Source organism: Cyprinus carpio, chromosome B20, assembly GCF_018340385.1.
Source record: "Cyprinus carpio isolate SPL01 chromosome B20, ASM1834038v1, whole genome shotgun sequence".
In the NCBI taxonomy this organism is placed as follows: Eukaryota; Metazoa; Chordata; class Actinopteri; order Cypriniformes; family Cyprinidae; genus Cyprinus; species Cyprinus carpio.
This window is the reverse complement of record NC_056616.1, coordinates 29068240-29085584: the sequence shown is the minus strand read 5'-3', so window position 1 is coordinate 29085584 and position 17345 is coordinate 29068240. Positions and strand designations below refer to the sequence as shown.

Sequence of the window (17345 nt, the reverse complement as noted above, 5' to 3'; positions counted from 1 at the left end):
TTTCCAGATTTCCAGTTTAAAGTTGTTTCTCAGAAACTTCACGAGTGCTTCCCAGAGTATAATTTTAATGGTGAGATGTTTTAACAAACAGCTCTCAAAGGGTTATTCAACACATGGATATTTGCTTTAGGAAGGGGTGCCCCACAAGGCTCAATCTTCACTGTGTTTAAGTGACTAGAAAGGCAGTTTTTGCCTTCCTGTTGTAGACGTGGGTATAAACATCATTACCACAATGGTCTGATCATGTGGTTCTGTGCAGCAGTAGTTTTCATATTTGCACTATAGACTTTTTGCACTTGAAGACTTGAAGATTTCGACATCTCTTTTATAACTCAAACAGTCTCTGAAGTGCTGTGCTTTCTAGAATCTCTGAAGTGGTTAAAGCAATACAAACTTCATTATTTATTCGCTGGAAAGTGCACATCCACATACAGCATATAAATGTTGATGTTCCAAGTGGTGTATTAACTGCGATATTCATCAAATCCCCTTTGGAGTGTGTGGTTTATGTAATGGAATAATTAGTGAGAATCAGGGGAGATTATTTATGTAAAATCTTCAGCAAGGGCATTGAAACAGCATGTGTTTCACCATGTGCATTGGAAGCAGGTGTGAAGGTGTTATGTGAACACAATTTTTTTTTAGCACATTAGCACAGCTTAGCAGAGATTATTTTGCTAAAAATGTTTCCACTTTCACCACTTATACATCCATGATAAGCTAAATCTCACACCTCTTCATCTTGTACTGTTAGAAAAGGTGCACAAGATGTTGGCGTGTTTTTCTTTTCAGTCCCCTCAGAGGAACTGCAGGTCTTCATGCTGGCTTCACAATCTTTTAGAAAGACCTACTTTACAGGAGATCAGTCCCCTCAGAGGAACTGCAGGCCTCTTGACCTACTTTACAGGAGACTACAGACAGCCTTCAGCCAGATCCCACCTGTTCACTACATCAGGAATGGAATATAGATCTGGCTGCTCTGATTGGCTGCTGACAGGCAGGAAAGGGTAGAAAAGCACAGGAATATTTTTAAAGGAGATAAATGAAAAACACAGCTACTGTTCAAAAGTTTGGTGTCAGAAAAAAATTAAGATTTATATTTAGGAAGGATGCAATAAATTATTAAAAAGTATGGAAGCCCATTTCCATCACAAAAAAAGAAAAGAAAAAGGTAATAGCAAGTTTTTATCTCACAATTATTTTTTTTCTCACAATTGCAAGTTTATATAAAATGTAAGAATCCAGAAAAAAAGGTTGAAAAAAATCTTGGTTTCCACAAAAATAATAATAATAATGATAATAATAATAATAATAATGATGCTGAAAATTCAGTTTTCAGCATCTTCAGTCATCTTTTGATTTTTTTTTTTTTATTATGTATAATAAAACTTGGTGAGTATGAGACGTTCAAAACATTAAAAAAATAAAAAAATAAATAACCTTAACAAAAAACAATCACAAAACATGCTCCCATGCTTTTTTCCTGCTCACTGCTTATCATGTAGTTTAAAAATGCCCCAGCATCAACCGCTGAAAGCATTCAAATGAGATTTAACGGATATTCAGTTTTGGCTGCTATGTGAACAATATCCATTATTATGCAAGATTACATCATTGTGCTCTTACAAACTCCACTAAAACTTACTTAACAGACCTCATTCTGCCCACGGCGTGATGAGAATAGTTTTTGACATATGGACGGTCAGGATGGCCATTGAGCTGAAGATTGCTCATTAGCCAGATTGTCGTTTGCTTCTAGGCAAATGGAGACACATACTGCAGTAGCATTTGTTCAGTAACTTATACGCTAGTATTGCTGTGTAGCCATAGACAGAAGCTTTATTACAGGACAGAACCATTCTTTTCTCTAAGTTTAACTTAATGGAATATTTGAATAAAATTCTTCTAGACTATTGGTAAGCTGCCATCTAGTTAGATGCTCAGGCATGTGTAAAGAATGATGTGATTTTGCAGTAAAATGCAGTGCACATGATTTCAGAAAGCGGATGTGATTAAAGAGGAGGAAGGTAAATTATAGTATTTCCCTTGGATAACTTATCATTATTGTCTCCTGCCCTGTTCTTAGCTACTGGGACACAGCGTACGACAGTGATGTCATGGATGACCGTGTGGGACTCAACTTGTTATATGCTCAGGTAACAGTCTCCTGGTTTAAAAGATACTCAGTTTGGTCCATCAAACAAAAAGTTGTCATAATGGGCATAACTGTTCTGGCAAATAATGTGTCTCCTGTTCTGATTGTCAAAAAATATATATATTTATATAAAATGTATACTTATTATTTATATAATGTGTAGTTATTTAGACTTTGTGGGAATCATCCAACTTTGGCTTATTTATATTTCTCTTAGTTGTCATCATCTTTAAAAACTAAATGAAACATTTTTATTAAAGGTCTAGTTCACCCAAAAATGAAAATTCAGTCATTAATTACTCACCCTCATGTCATTCCAAATCTGTAAGATGTTTGTTCATCTTCAGAACACAAATTTTTAATGAAATCCAAGAGCTTTCTGACCCTCCATAGACAACAACACAGCTGACACATTCAAGGCCCAGAAAGGTAGTAAAGACATTGTTAAAATAGTGTGAAGGCCTTATTTGTTTGGAACGACATGAGGTTGAGCAAATATTGACAGAATTTTCATTTTTGGTTGAACAATCAATTTTACTTAACGCAAATAAACAATAAATAAACAACACAACACAATTTAAATATCTGAAAACTAACTCCAAAACTAACTAAAATAAATGGGAAAAAAAAAATAATTGTTTTGTATTTTTTGATACAATTGGAGTAGGAGTTTATCTCTGAGGGGAACTGACTGTCTTTAGAAAAGTTTACATGGTATTTTCTTTTCATCTTGCCTCTGAAAGATGCATATTAAAGTAGTATTCATAAGCAGATCTGCTTTGTTTACAGCCATAACCCAGGAAACACTATAAGCGCCACCTGCTGGCAGAGAGTCTTATTCAGCTCATCTGCTGTTTCATTCAGATATGTTTTATGTATTATAGTTTCACAAATCTAAAATCAGACCATTCTGTCTTTGCTTTAAATTTCGAAATTAGATTAAAAACTGCTCATGCTGCATGTTTGCTGCAGCTTTGTTTGGATCATGAATAAAATGCAGTGGTTGCCTTTAATTTTTTTAATGGAAAGAGCACAAACAAAACCTCAGGGTTTTTTTATATGAAGAGATTTATTTTGTGTAACTTATTTAATTTGGAGTTTGTTTTAAAATTTCTGTTTAGTTTTGTTATTTCAATTTCACAAAGAAACGTGCAGCAATAGACATTTACTGTATAATGTCTTCAATCTCATTTTGTGAAAAACATTGTGAGAAAATCAAATCGTGAAATCAAAATCATGAATCTAATTGAATCATGAGTTAAGTGAATCGTTACATCCCTATATATTATAAATCTTAAAAAAACTTAATTTAAGTAATTTACTGAACAACAATAATACCAGACTACTGAGAAATGTATGCTCCATTAAACATTTTAAAATAATGCTAGTTTAAATTTTATTTGTTCAGCATTAACTTCTACACCCATGAAATAGTATTAAAACTTAAAGTAAAACAGTAAATATAGTGCTTCATTTTTAAACAGTAGTTAATGCATTAGGTTTCTAGCATTTATTAAGTAAATTAACCCTGTCTGCATATTGAGCTGGGATTTATTATGGAAAAACTGCACAAATCTTCCCTAAAAACAATTTATTCAGTCAACTTCAGAATGAGAGAAACTGTTTTTTTCCTCTTTCTTCCACTCAGACGGTGTCTGACATAGAGCGGGGATGGATCCTTGTGAACAAAGAGCAGCACAGACAGCTGAAATCCCTGCAGGAGAAAGGCTCAAAGAAGGAGGTACAGCTGAGCTCCGCCACACACGTTATTTGATCTCCCTAGTGTCTGTGAGCTGGAAAAAAATTCACTACTTCTATAAAAGCTGAAGTCCATTCTCAGACGTGAATGTATTATGTTGAAGCCTACAATAATTTGTGTCTGTTAGATAATTATCTGCATCTAACTATATTCTGTCCCACAGTTCATCAGATTGGCTCAGACTCTGAAGTACTATGGCTATATCAAGTTTGATCCCTGCATCACAGATTTTCCTGAGAAGGGCTGTCATGTTATAGTTGGTGCTGGTAACAACGAACTCAACTTTCACGTCAAATTGCCCAGTGATCAGATGAAGGAGGGCAGCTTCAAAGTCACACGCATGAGATGCTGGCGGGTCACCTCATCTGTAAGTTTGATTAAAAAAAAAAAAAAGTATTTTACCATAATGCAGACATCATTGCAGCTTTGCATTCAGAAAGGTCCATTGTTAATGTTTGAAGCAAGCAGACTGCTTATGTTGGTCAATGTCACAATTTCTTGACCAACATGAGCAAAATATGCATGGGGAACTTTTTTTGCACCGTGTGAAACTCCTGATCAAATGGATTCCTATTGAAATTGCTTAATTTGCTGAACAATGGTAAATGCAGCCATGCATTTAGCAAAATCATACTAGAAATGGTCACATTGTGCCACAAAAGCTTGTCCTGAGTTCATTCCTAAAGTATGTGAATAGTTAAGTCAAATGAGGTCACATTTTTAAAGAACCACACCACTTGTATTTTAGACATAGTTGCTTAAATTAAACAGGCAAGTATTTATTTATTTTTTTTATCTGCTTTTGAATATTTTGTAAATAACTTAATTTTAGCCTGGAATAGCTGAATCTCTATAAAAAGCTTTATTTTATTAAATGTTGTGAAAAAAAGGCAAACATGCTAAAAAATGTAATAAAAAAAATACTTATAATGCTTTTTCTGTAAGAATGTAAAAAACTGAAATCTATATAGTTTTATTTAAATAAATATGCTCAATAAAAATAAAATGCTAGAAATAAAAATCTGTTGTTTTAAACACTACAGATGATTATAGGCACCATAGTATAATAATGTACAGTATGAAAAATAGATTCAGTGAAATAAAAACATAAATGTCACTTAAAAATGCTTTATTAAGTAAAACTATATAAAAACTGAATTTCTATTTCATCTAAATGAAAAATAAAATGCTAAAAATCAAATGTTTTAAATGCTACAAGTAATTTTAGGCATTATAATGTACAGTATGATAATGATCAGTATAATAAAGCCTTATTATTTTATTTATTTATTTATTTTCAAAAAGATATGTACTACTTTTTAAGGTAAGGATGTAGGAAAACTTCCTTTTGCATCTCCAGACAACTCTTTTCTCCAAATTCCTTCTATGACTGTCTCTTCAGGCATGTCTGGTTGGTCTATTTTGGAAAAGGGAAGTTGAAACGGGAATGACCAAAACTGCCTTCACGGTTTTCTGCATCCATTTTAGTATACCAGAATTAGGAAACAAAATGAAGACAATCGAAATCTTCATTCTGTATCTTCTCCACCCCTTGTTTTTAAACAGTAGGTTAACAAACAAATGTGCCACATTGTAGCAATACCAAACAACTTCTAGTGAGAATGTGAAAATGCATTGAATATTTTCAGTTTGGTCCAATACAAACACTTCAGTGTATATTGGAAGTTGTTTTTTCTTCACTCTGCAGTGGTCTTAGCTTAGTCTTTGCTCTGGAATAGCAGAGTTGTGTTACTAATGAGCTCAGAACGGCCATCCTCTGAGACCAGGACGTGACGCTGAGCATGCTGGGACTGCGTACCAGTGTCTCTCTAATGGGACTGACAGAGTTTCCTGTGTCTGTGTGAAGAAGTTGTCTGCTTTGTCATCTGAGACAATTCTAATGAGACTCTTTTTTTTGTTGTTGTGCTGATGATGCTATGTAATTATGAGGACGTTGACATTTAGAGCAGAGCTAATGATGACTAATTGAGCTTTGAAGGTAATTGCCATGTAGAGGAGTTTAGAAATGGCCTCTGTAATTGCCTCGACACAAATAACAATGATTATGATGATCGTATTTGTGATGACCCGGCCTGATTCTACAGCAGGTGCCTGTGGCGAACGGTACCGCAAACCCAAGCAGTTCCAGTAAATGTGACGTGAAACTAGAGCTGGCCTTCGAGTACTTGATGAGCAAAGACCGTCTGCAGTGGGTCACCATCACCAGTCCACAGGTCAGCGAAGAATCAATCGATGATATTGAAATTCTATACTATTTTTAAACGCTACAAGTTATTTTAGGCATTCATTTTGTTCAGTCTGTTTGGGAATCACCGGACTATGAGTTTTTATTGTTTTTCCCCAGGCTATCATGATGAGTATCTGCCTGCAGTCTATGGTAGATGAGCTGATGGTGAAGAAATCTGGCGGAAGCATTAAAAAGGTCAGTAGGTCTATGTTTGTCTTCTCGTAAAGACCTGCCAAATATCTGTGGGGTTTCAGTCGGTGGATGTATTGGTGTTTGAGTCATTTAAGAGCTTGAGTCTTCATTTGTTTTTGCCACATGGGATTTGCATGAAAAACCCTTTCAGCATAATCTGGTCTTAAATGTTGGTTAAATCATCTGTTTGCTGGAGAGACTTAGCTGTGCAAAACTGAGCTCACTTTAAGTCAACTTGAAAGTACAGTTTATTCAAAACCAAAGTTATACTTCCTTAAAGGATCAGTTCACTTCCAGAATAATCATTTCAAAGGGCTCTACACGATCCCATCCGAGGAATAAGGGTCTTATCTAGTGAAACCATCAGTCATTTTCTTAAAACTATAAAAAAATGTATATACTTTTTAACCACAAATGCTCGTCTTGCACCAGCCCAAGCTCACGCAATACATAGTCATGTTGGAAAAGTCACACGTGACGTAGAAGTAACAACCAAACCCATTACAAACAAAACGAACAAACAAAGAAAAACTAACTCCATTAAAAAAAAAAAAAAAAAAAACAATGTCGTAGGATTATAATTCGGTGGAAAAAAATGAGATGCAGTTTTTCGCCCTACCCTACCTTCTTGAACTGAAGTTCAAGTGTAAAAGAAAAAAATGTAGGACGGAGTCTTTGTTTTCTTCGTCTGTTAATTGGATGATGGCAGATCAAAATGCAAGCTTGTGGCCGGTTGCAAAAAAGTGGCAGGGGTTAAACAGATTACATAGAGAAGTCTGGTATACGTCGTCATCAGAGAAAAGTCTGTCACTTCACCACAAGACAGAGCTATGCAGCATTGTGATGTATGGATGAATAATTCACAATTAGATCAATAACTTGCATTTAGAAAATAGATTTTAATGTGGCATTTTGAATGTGGTTTATTGTGGCATATGTGAAACAAGTCATTCAATAAGCAAAAAATGCTGTGGCACTCAATTCAAGGAAATCAGTGTTGCATACTAGAATGCAGATTAAAAAAAAAAAAAAAAATTAGGCCTTGATGATGTCAGCTGAAAATGAAAGTTGTTTCAGTGCTAAACTCTTTTGTTTTCAGGTTTTCAAGTTTTGAAAGACATTATTCTCTTCAATAATATACCTCTATGAACCATGCACAATAAGTTCAGGAATGTGTTTTATGAAAATAAATGTGGTCAATTTGTATTTCATGCCTATTTACAGGACATTTTCTGTCTTTTCCTCTAAGTTTGTGTAATTTCTGTTTCCAGCAGATGCAGAAGAAGCGACTGAACGGCTCGTTCCAGCGCTCTGACAGTCAGCAAGTTGTGAAGTCTCCTCCATTACTGGTGGGCACCGAGGTTTTTGCTAATGCAGAACACCTCTAGTTTTGATATTGGAAGATGTACCATTGTTGATCTGTTATATGCATGACTGTTTTTCAGGATTCCCCTGATCCCAGCCGTGAACAAGTAGTCAAACTCTCTGTAAGTTGTCAATGATTTTCATTTCATTATAATTAACTTACAATGGAAACATACTCTGTACTGTTTTAATTCATACTGTATATATACCGTTATTATTTATATACCATTATAGTATCTATTGTTTTGAATTAGCTTTTATTTTCACGTTTTCAGTTTGTTAACTATAGTTAAGTTTAGTTTTAGTAATTTTAGTATTTCAATTTAAACTTATTTTACATCCAAAGCTCAGTTCATCATCTAATATTTATATTTTATTTAAATTAGCAAAAAAATTTTCATTTTTGTTTTAGTTATTTAGATATTTATCTGCTGTTCTCTTTATTATTATTTATTTTTATTTCCACAGACCAAGCTGTCGTCTGTCTCCCTGAGAGGACTAAGTTCTTCCAACTCAGCCAGTGACATCAGTGGCAATGATTTCCATGGAAACTACTCCTTTGAAGGAATAGGGGACGATGACCTGTGATGGAGTCATCCTCAAAGACTGGACTAAAGGAGACAGATTCATTTAGCGGTTTCTCTGCGATGAGTGTAGTTTAATAGATGCCCAGTTCTGCAGTTTTGTAATCCATTTTTGAAAAAAAAAAATATTTCAAGGGTTTCAAAAATGGCCTATGAAGTACATAATTTTGACTCAAGTCACTCATTACTTCTATGAGAGTCCTCAGATTCAGTGCTCGATCAATTAAAGAAACAAAAATTGGATAATTTCATATTTGAGGCATAATTAGAGACAACGTCAATGGTTAAATTAATACAGGGTTACATAGGCACCTCAGGGCAAGTTGCTACATTCAAGAGAGGCTGTGATGAAATTTTCTTCTGAAGACGGGCTTTATTGAATCGTACTTCCTTACTAGAGACACAAAAACTGTGCTTTTCACTCATGTCATTATCTGGCAGACACAAAATTCCTGTTGTCTCATTTTCTCGACTGCTCATGACAGTAGTTGCCTACTAGAGTAAGATCCATACCAGCGAACTCTGTTGATATGTTCCCTTCAAAATCAGTTAAGAATATTATTTAATAGAGATGTGCTTCGTATCGTTCAGTGTGCCAATGTTGCTCAAACTATTGCGTGGTAGCGGCAATATTATCCAATGGCGTGGTAGATCTCTGCAGCTTCCTGTTTATTGTTTGTTTTTGTTTTTTTTCAGGAGAGGTAACCTCGACCTGACGCCTACTGCATATTCATTGCATATCCTGGATGAAAATACAAGATCTTTATTGTGGCCTGCTTTTTCTCTGCCTTATGCTGATTCAGACGCCTTACAGTTTAACTTCTCAAATTTAACATTAAATGTAGCGCCGGGCACAAGTTGGCTAAAAAGCTTCTCTCAATCTGGCCTCAGCTGTGTCCTGAATCTCTTGTTTTGGTGTGTTCGGCAGGCCCGCTTGCACTAGCTGAACTCATGTCTTTTTTGCACAGTATTAAGTAAGATAGATGGCTTGGGTATTTATTGAGATAGTAAAACTGTGGGGAAACATCCTGGAACATTTGCAAGAGGTTTGTAGGTCTGTTGATTTTTTTCCTGAACCAATATATTAAAAAGGTTTCTCATAAATGCCAAAATTATAGTTCACTAAAGCATTTTGCACAAAAATCATGGTAATGTCACTTTTATAAATGTACATGCAATTTAAAAAAAATTCTGAATATTTACTAATATCTGTATTATCTTAGTATATTACAAACAAGTACAGTTGATCAAACATAATCCAGGCTGTGTAAAAAAAAAAAAAAAAAAAAAAAAAAAAAAAAGGTTAGAAACTAACATTTATCAGTGTTTACAAAATTGTTGAAAAAGAGTGTTTACAAATTCCACATCTAAATTTCAGTGATTGTCTTAGTACACTTTATACATTTCATTTTGAAGAATATCATTCCAGTCTGCATTTTTCTTTTTATTATATACATATAATCCATTTTGTATTTTACTAAATACATTGTGGCAATCATCTCAGAGGGCTGTGATCACATGGTGCTTGGGAAATGGCTGTATTTTAAATTTATGCTGGGTTTTTGACTGCAATGATAGTCATATTGAATGAAATTCCCTTCTTCTTCATCCCAGATATATATATATATATAGGATTCCTCCCATGGGCAGAATGTGTTACATACGAAGGTTGTTCTCATGTCTGTGTGCTGTATGGTTGATGATTTTTGAGCTGATGACTGTAATTTGTGATTGCCATGTTCAGTATTTTCACCAGCATCATCATCATTATCATCTAGGATGAAAAGGGTAACCGTCTATACTCTTAAACCCTGTACATCGCTCATAAATCAGTATGATTTATTTTTCAAATTCTCACTTAATTTTAAATCCAAGAATGGAAGTTAGAGCCTTCTGGGTTTCAATAAATTTAGGTGCCAAACGATGCTCTTTCGTTTTGTTTTCTGTTCCTTGGTTTAATAACACAAGCATGATGGGCATTTCAGGATTTTTGATTATCATATGAGATTGTCTGTAGACACAATGACTACTGTGCTTCGCTAGTGTGTAAAAACCCACTAAAAGTCCAAGGTCCTGGCTAAAAAACACCATTAGCATGAAATGTAGCTTTTTGACTGCCTACAATTTGTATCATCATTTAGTGATCACAGATTGTCAAATTTCTTTTTAATGTAAGCTTTTGCCTCAAAACAGGCTGTAACACTTCAGAAAAAATGATCTAAAACTCATTCTCACAATCTAACAGCATGAAGATCACCGCAAGAGTTGTGTCAGTGCTCCGGTGCTGCCCGGGGCGCTGTCTTCATTAGCATGTTTACCAGAGCTGTTCGCAGCAGAGGATTACAGTTCTCATTATGGAAAGTGTGAGGATTACACACTGCCTGTCTCAGCAGCTTAATCATACCCTGCTGGTCTATTAGTAACTTACTTCTTCTGAGCTGCTGTGTGACTGAAAGATAGCAAGAGAACTGAGATGATGAGTGAAGTTTCAACACAAACTCTTTTTATTTGAGGATATTTTAAGGCGTTAATGAAACCACTGCATAATAACAAGAAACACTCAAGCATCACACACCCTACAAGATTTCATCAATGTTCAGTCGTTTTTGCAGCCTGAAGGTTTAACTGCATATTAGGGTTTTACGGTTACTGTTGTCCTTCAGTATAGCTAACAATGCCATGGGTGGCAAATACATGCCAAACATTCCTTAGAGATAAAAAATAAAATCACATACAAAAAATAAAAGCTCTATGTTCAGCATGACATGAACACCCACTATGCACCATTTTGCTTCAAGTAAACTTTGACAAATGGCATTTTTTCACAGTCAAAAAAGATACACACAACAATAAAAGGCAACATAACCCCTCAGAATTATTGAGAACAAAAACAAGATTATCAAAGATCACAACATAATGCTCATCTGTAAAGACATTTTCATCAGTAGGGTTGAGAATATCTTTGACTGACAAATGATCAATCACATAAAACATCAAAAGAGCCAACCAAGGTGAACTTAAGTGCATGCAATGTAGCTCCAGGCTTCCTATGGCAGTGGTGCAGAGTTTGGCACTGATAAATGAACCACAATCAGGCTCAGAACACTCTTAGAGAACTTTGTGTAACACAAACTGCCTTGTTCAAAGGCATTAATCAGGAGTGTCCAAACCTGCTCCTGGGGGAGCACCTTCCAGCAGAGTTTAGTCCCAACCATCTCCCACAAAACTGGCGGGAATTTTCAAGTAATCCTAAAGACCTTAATTAGCCATTTCAGGTGTGTTTAGTGTATTTAGAGTCTGCAAGAAGGTTGGCCCCTCCAGGAGCAGAACTGGACAAACCCTGCATTAGGACATTCAGGTAACTGTCTTTTAATTTATGCATGACTTCATGTAGCAGCTTGTGGACAAATCCAAGAAATGTCTAAAAAATTACTTTCAAAATAAATGAGGGCACAAAGAAAAAGAAGAGCAACCAACAAAGCTTATGCAGTAACAGTAAAATCTCATATGGACGACTGTCTTGCAATAAGAGGCTATGCCTCTTCCTCGTCCTCCACCTCTTCCTCATTTCCAGGCATCTGCACTTTAGCCCAGCCATCTGTAGTGAGGCTGTGCTTCTTCTGATGTCGTTTGTAGTTGTCCCAGTGGCCAGTGGTGTAGCCACACTCTTGGCACTTATGGGGCTTCTCACCTGTGTGCCGCAACATATGCCGCTTCAGGTTCATACTCTGGTTGCAGCTGTAGTTGCAGAGGGTGCACTGAAAGGGTTTGGCACCCGAATGCACCCGCTGGTGCCTCTTTAGATTAGCCAGGTTGCCACAGGCATAGTCACACAGGTGGCACTTGTAGGGTTTCTCACCAGTGTGTACTCGATGGTGCCGCTTGAGGTTGTCGAAGTGGGCAGAGGCGTATTCGCACTGCGGGCACTTATATGGCTTCTCTCCGCTGTGGGTCTTCATGTGGCGGGCCAGGTGGTTCGGGTAGTGGGTGAGGAAGGGGCAGGCAGCACAGGTGTAGACCTTGTCCCCTCGCTCAGCGGGGCATCCGGGTGTGTCCTTAGTTAGCATCTCCAGGGTGCACTTTGCGCATATTTGGGTCGAGGATCCGTCTTCGTCATCCAGGGCCATGCCGCACAGCCGACAAGTGAAGGGGAAGAACCTTGGGGGCAAGGAGGCAGGTTCAGATGCAGACTGTCCTGACTGCAACACTCCTGCTGATGACTGCTGCACAAGCCTGAGGCCATCAAGGGCGTGCAAGTAGTTCCCACCCCTTCCCATGTGAGGTCGGGGGGCAGACTGCACAGCACCTGGAACTGAATGATTTTGAATTAAAACTCTCTTTTCTATGTTCTTTTAGGCTGATGATGCATGGGGCAACTTTTTGAGCAACTTTGCTGGCCAACTTTTTTTGAGCAATGTCGCTTGGGTACTTTTCCACTGAGAATGGGTAACAAATTTGGATCTGGATACTTTAGATCGGTCATGGGCCCTGTATCTCATCTGGTTGCCCGTTGATGGCAATATTGCCCAAAGTTGCCCCGTGTATCATCAGCCTCAGGGGGTAAAGCAGAACCTTACTTACCTTCGGTGGGGGCAGGAGCCACTTCCTTTTCCTTCTGACCCGGGGTAATGTGGTTTAAACCGTTGCCACTTATTGGCTGAAGGGCACTCTGACCCGGGCTTACAACTGCATGCATACGCTGGTGCCTCTTCAGGTTCCCTAAGGAACTGCACGCAAACGTGCAGTGGTTGCACTTATAGGGCTTTTCCCCAGTGTGTATGCGCAAGTGCCTTTGCAGGTTTACTAGTTGTGCTGATGCATAGGAGCACAGCGGACACCCGTACGGCTTTTCGCCATTGTGCGTCTTCATGTGCCTCTTAACGTGGTTAGTGTAGCGTGACGTGAAACCACAGAGTGTGCATGAGTGGAGCTTTAGGTAACCATCCTCACCACCAGCACCCTCATTCCCTCCCCCTCTAGAGTCCGCTTGTAAGCCTAAGCCCGAGCAGAGCTTCCTGTCCACAACGCCATCCGCATTCCCTTTGCAGCAGCGCATGCAGAAGGGCCCCACCAAGTCCATGCCGGGTCCCAGGGGGTCTTCCAGGAGCTGACCACAGCCCCTGCAAGAGAGGTAAGAGGGAAAGGCAGACTCAGAAACCCTCTCTTCACGCTCGCTTTCGGTCGCACGCAGATCATCGGCGTCACTCTCCATACTGAGGCGGCTGAAGGGGGAGCTCTCCTCGTCTCCCAGGGGGAAGCCAGGCAGACTGATGTCGGCTGTACAGGACCACAGCAGGAAACTGCATTACATTATGCTGCTGTATAGATATGTATTCTGCAATCTCAGACACTGTGCAAGCATTCGAATACAATTTACGGCTGATAAAATTTTCAGTATAAGTCGATGGTAACATTTATATCTTATTATCACAAGTTACTAAAGACAAATGCTCACACAAAAAACGTAAACCTTTATACAAGATCACATGCATCTACAGTTGTCAAAAGTACAAATTTTGCACAAAATAGCAACAGCTGAAGTTATAGGAAAAATAGTTAGCGTTTATACTTACCCCCTAAGCCAGTGAACAACGTTAAGTAATTCAACAAATAAAAGGTGGTACTCCAACAAAACACAAGGATATAGTGTTTCTGCTCACTGTCTTTCCTGTGAAACGTTGCTTTCCTTCTGCAAGCTCCTCATGCACATGCAATTTGGAGAAATGTGTGAGTCTGAAGTCCTGAGCGGGCCTTTATATCGCCCGTTTCAGAAACCCCAGGTGGATGATTACCCAGCCTAATGATAATGATGATGACTATAATGGTCCTGCTGATGATGATGATGAGGGGGAGATGATGATGATGATGATGATGGTGATGATGATGACAACTATGATAAAGACCCTGAGAGGAGATGATGATGATGATGATGATGATGATGACTAAATGCCTTATTATAATGTGTCCTTGATGGTGATGACTGTCTTGATTTGATGACCCTTATATAATCGTGGTGGCACAGTGTATTTTTTCCTGATTTGCCATTTTGAAATTGTATGTTCTGTCAGAATGCCAAAACCAGAGAAATTTTCCAGAACGGTAGGCTCACTTCTTCCATCTGTACATGAAAGATCACACTGCTTGCAGACAGACAAAATGCAGCACTTTTGCATAATAGCACTAATATTACAAGTCAGTCTTTGCAGTTAATGTCCCATATAGAGCACATTATGTATCCTAATAAATGCCAGCAATATAGCAAACTAAAGCATGTTTAAAAATCTCAAGATTTAGCAGTAGCCAACATATAAGTTATTTTCAAGCAATTAAAATGTTTTAAAATTAAAAAAATATATATTCACAAGAAATTTCTATGTAAAATTATGATTGTTTGACTTTTAATGAATAATCGACAACTTCTCAATATTTCCAGATTTTCCATGGCAGGTCACCCCCCCCCCCCCCCCCCCCCCCGAACCCTTTAATGTTCCCTACCATAGTTAAACTTAGAAACTCACCTGAGAACTTTTCAAGGCCTATGATCTTGTCATTGTCAGGATCTGAAAACTCGAGTTCTTGTCCCAGGAGAAAGTCGCTCTCAAAGGTAAGGCTTGCTGGACGTACAGTGCCTAAACCATCTTCAGAATCCACTGAAAGCAAAGGGTCATGGTCAAATACAGCAGCAATAGCAAAAACAACACTGAAAGATCATGCAACTTGACCCAAAATAGACACAGTCTCTGTGTGCCATTTCTCTCCTTATCTTACTGATAATGTCTGTTTGGTCTGTCTGGTGGTATTGTCTGTATGTGTGCATTTTTATTGTATCTTTTTAATTTTTCAGTGTTTTTTTGTCTTTGATATGATGATTTATTATATATATATATTTTTTTTTACACAACAAAGTCAAAATCTAAAAAGTAAAAAACAATAATAAGCAAAGGATGTAAAACTATGTCCTTAATCCATATGAAGCCCATACAAGCAGGTGTAAGCTTTTTAAGTCATGCTGAATCTTACATTTATTATACAAACAAGATGATTTACTGCACACCATCTTGTGGAATTATGTTCATATGTAATAATTAATAATTGGTCTAATCATTAATTAAAATAAATATAACTCTCAAAACCATTGGGTGTTGGAATTGGGTGTTTAATCAACTATAAGCTCTTTTTTATATAGTAAAAATAATATAATAACAGTTTATTCAATCTGTTATTTCAACTAAGTCACAATTTATGCATTGTTTTTTTTTAGAAACATTTTCTGAATGAAATAATATTACTTAAACTAAATCAGTTTTCACACAATATTTGGCATAATGAAAATTACAGCTTGACAGGAAAGAAGTTTATCTTTCATCTTTACTAGTGGCAAAATGGCTAGTCACAGTGGAAATGACATCACACTGCGAGTTTTATTTATATAACTTTTTAATGATGGATTTTCATATTTTACAATGTACAAGGGTAAAAAAACAAAAACAAAAAAACAATAGGTATATTAATATCTGAATAGAAACAGTAAAAATAAACAAAGAAGTCAATGTACATTTTTTTCAAAGACAGTTTTAATGTTATTTTCATGTAACAAAAAAGGAAAATAAGTTAAGGAAACAGCCAATCATGAAGAATCGACTTGGGCCAGTAACGGGTTCTGGGGCTTTACTGTAATTTTTACTGACATCTGCTGGACGAGACTGAAAATAATCACAACTTTATAAGAAGAAAGGCGACACAAAGAAACAACCAATGCAGCAAGTAAAATATTATTAATTCATTTACCAGCTAAGACTAAAAATCTTAAAATGAACTAATATTAAAATGAATTACCACCGTGTAGACTGCAAAATTCAGCTCTTCTTCATAATCTGACACACAAACACAGAAACAACTCATACTTTTGTTAGTTAGTCACATTATACATTTTAAAATAAAGGACACTGGATACACACAGCATATAATGATCAGAAGAATCTACCGGTCAGCTTGTCTGACACCTGAAATCACAATTCAAAGTCAAAACAGATTGCAGTGCAATTATGCAATTATGTTTCTTTCAATACAAAATGAGCAATATTTATTTATAATTATAAGTTATTTATAGAGAGATAGATAAATAGATAGTTTATAATATAATTATAAACTAATTATAATACTATAACCAACCAGCCGGTGTGTCTGTGTAATTTCTGTAACTAAAGAGCCTGCTAAATTATCATTGAGTGATTTTAGACAGACATGTCCAAGTTTATATTATGATAAAAAAAGAAACAAAAAGAGACCACATGACGAGTTTCTGTGATTTTTCTCTGAATTAGTAAATACCATCCAAAACCAAATAAGGGGAATGAAACACGTTTCAAATAATTTAGCTAATAATATTAGAAAAGAACGCATGCTTACACTTGACTGGCTGTGGATTCTGTTGTTTTTCTTCTTGGCATCTTCCAGTTTAACGTAGCCTTTTTATTTGCAACCTCCTCTGGATTCCCTCGAAAACAATCAACTCATTCTCCAAAGTATCCTTTAAAAGCATTGACATAATACACGTTAATGACATGCACGTCAACACAACCCATATAACAGATACATGGCGCATCTAGGAGCTAACATGCTAATCTTACAGTGGCATATAAGATAAATTAGACTTGCGTCATTTACAGCAAATAAAAGCTGTAACGTTATTAAACTGGAGTGCGACAGAATGCATGCCTGTGTTCTGAACTGCACGACTCTTTCCGCCCAGCCTGTGTGTGTTTGTTCAGTCGATATGTACCACACAAATCTAAAAACTCAACTCCAGCTATCTTGTCAAGCTCAGCAGATGTCATAAATATACCTGCTCTTTCTGCCTGACACGTCAAATAACAGTCCCGCCGAGGAGCGCTCCTGCTCTCAGTCCGCCATTCCCTAACACATCCACCACAAAGAAAGGCAATTAATGCTCTTTTTTCATAACTTAATTGATTGTATACATTTTCTTCTTCTTCTTCTTTTCATTTTTGGCAGATTGCAACCATGACTTTTAAGAGGTGC

At 36.9% G+C, this 17345-nt stretch overlaps 2 protein-coding genes across 2 annotated transcripts in view; one reads left to right on the top strand and one right to left on the bottom strand.

The window, feature by feature from the left end:
- LOC122133980 (sorting nexin-17) overlaps positions 1–10227 on the top strand; it is a 28121-nt gene extending 17894 nt beyond the window's left edge. Inside the window, exons 9-16 of the mRNA XM_042747279.1 lie at positions 2087–2156; positions 3804–3896; positions 4078–4281; positions 6020–6148; positions 6280–6357; positions 7629–7703; positions 7800–7841; positions 8188–10227. Of these exons, the coding sequence (XP_042603213.1) occupies positions 2087–2156; positions 3804–3896; positions 4078–4281; positions 6020–6148; positions 6280–6357; positions 7629–7703; positions 7800–7841; positions 8188–8307 (811 nt within the window). The 3' untranslated portion in view covers positions 8308–10227. The remainder of the gene's footprint in view (positions 1–2086; positions 2157–3803; positions 3897–4077; positions 4282–6019; positions 6149–6279; positions 6358–7628; positions 7704–7799; positions 7842–8187) is intronic.
- A 721-nt stretch (positions 10228–10948) lies between these two features.
- Positions 10949–16761, bottom strand: LOC122140986 (zinc finger protein 513-like; the record flags this gene model as incomplete). The annotated part of the gene is made up of 4 exons (XM_042746553.1): positions 10949–12615; positions 12885–13580; positions 14822–14953; positions 16713–16761. Coding segments are annotated over 4 exons (1656 nt in total), but the record flags the coding sequence as incomplete, so codon positions are not given.
- Positions 16762–17345: the final 584 nt, after the last annotated feature.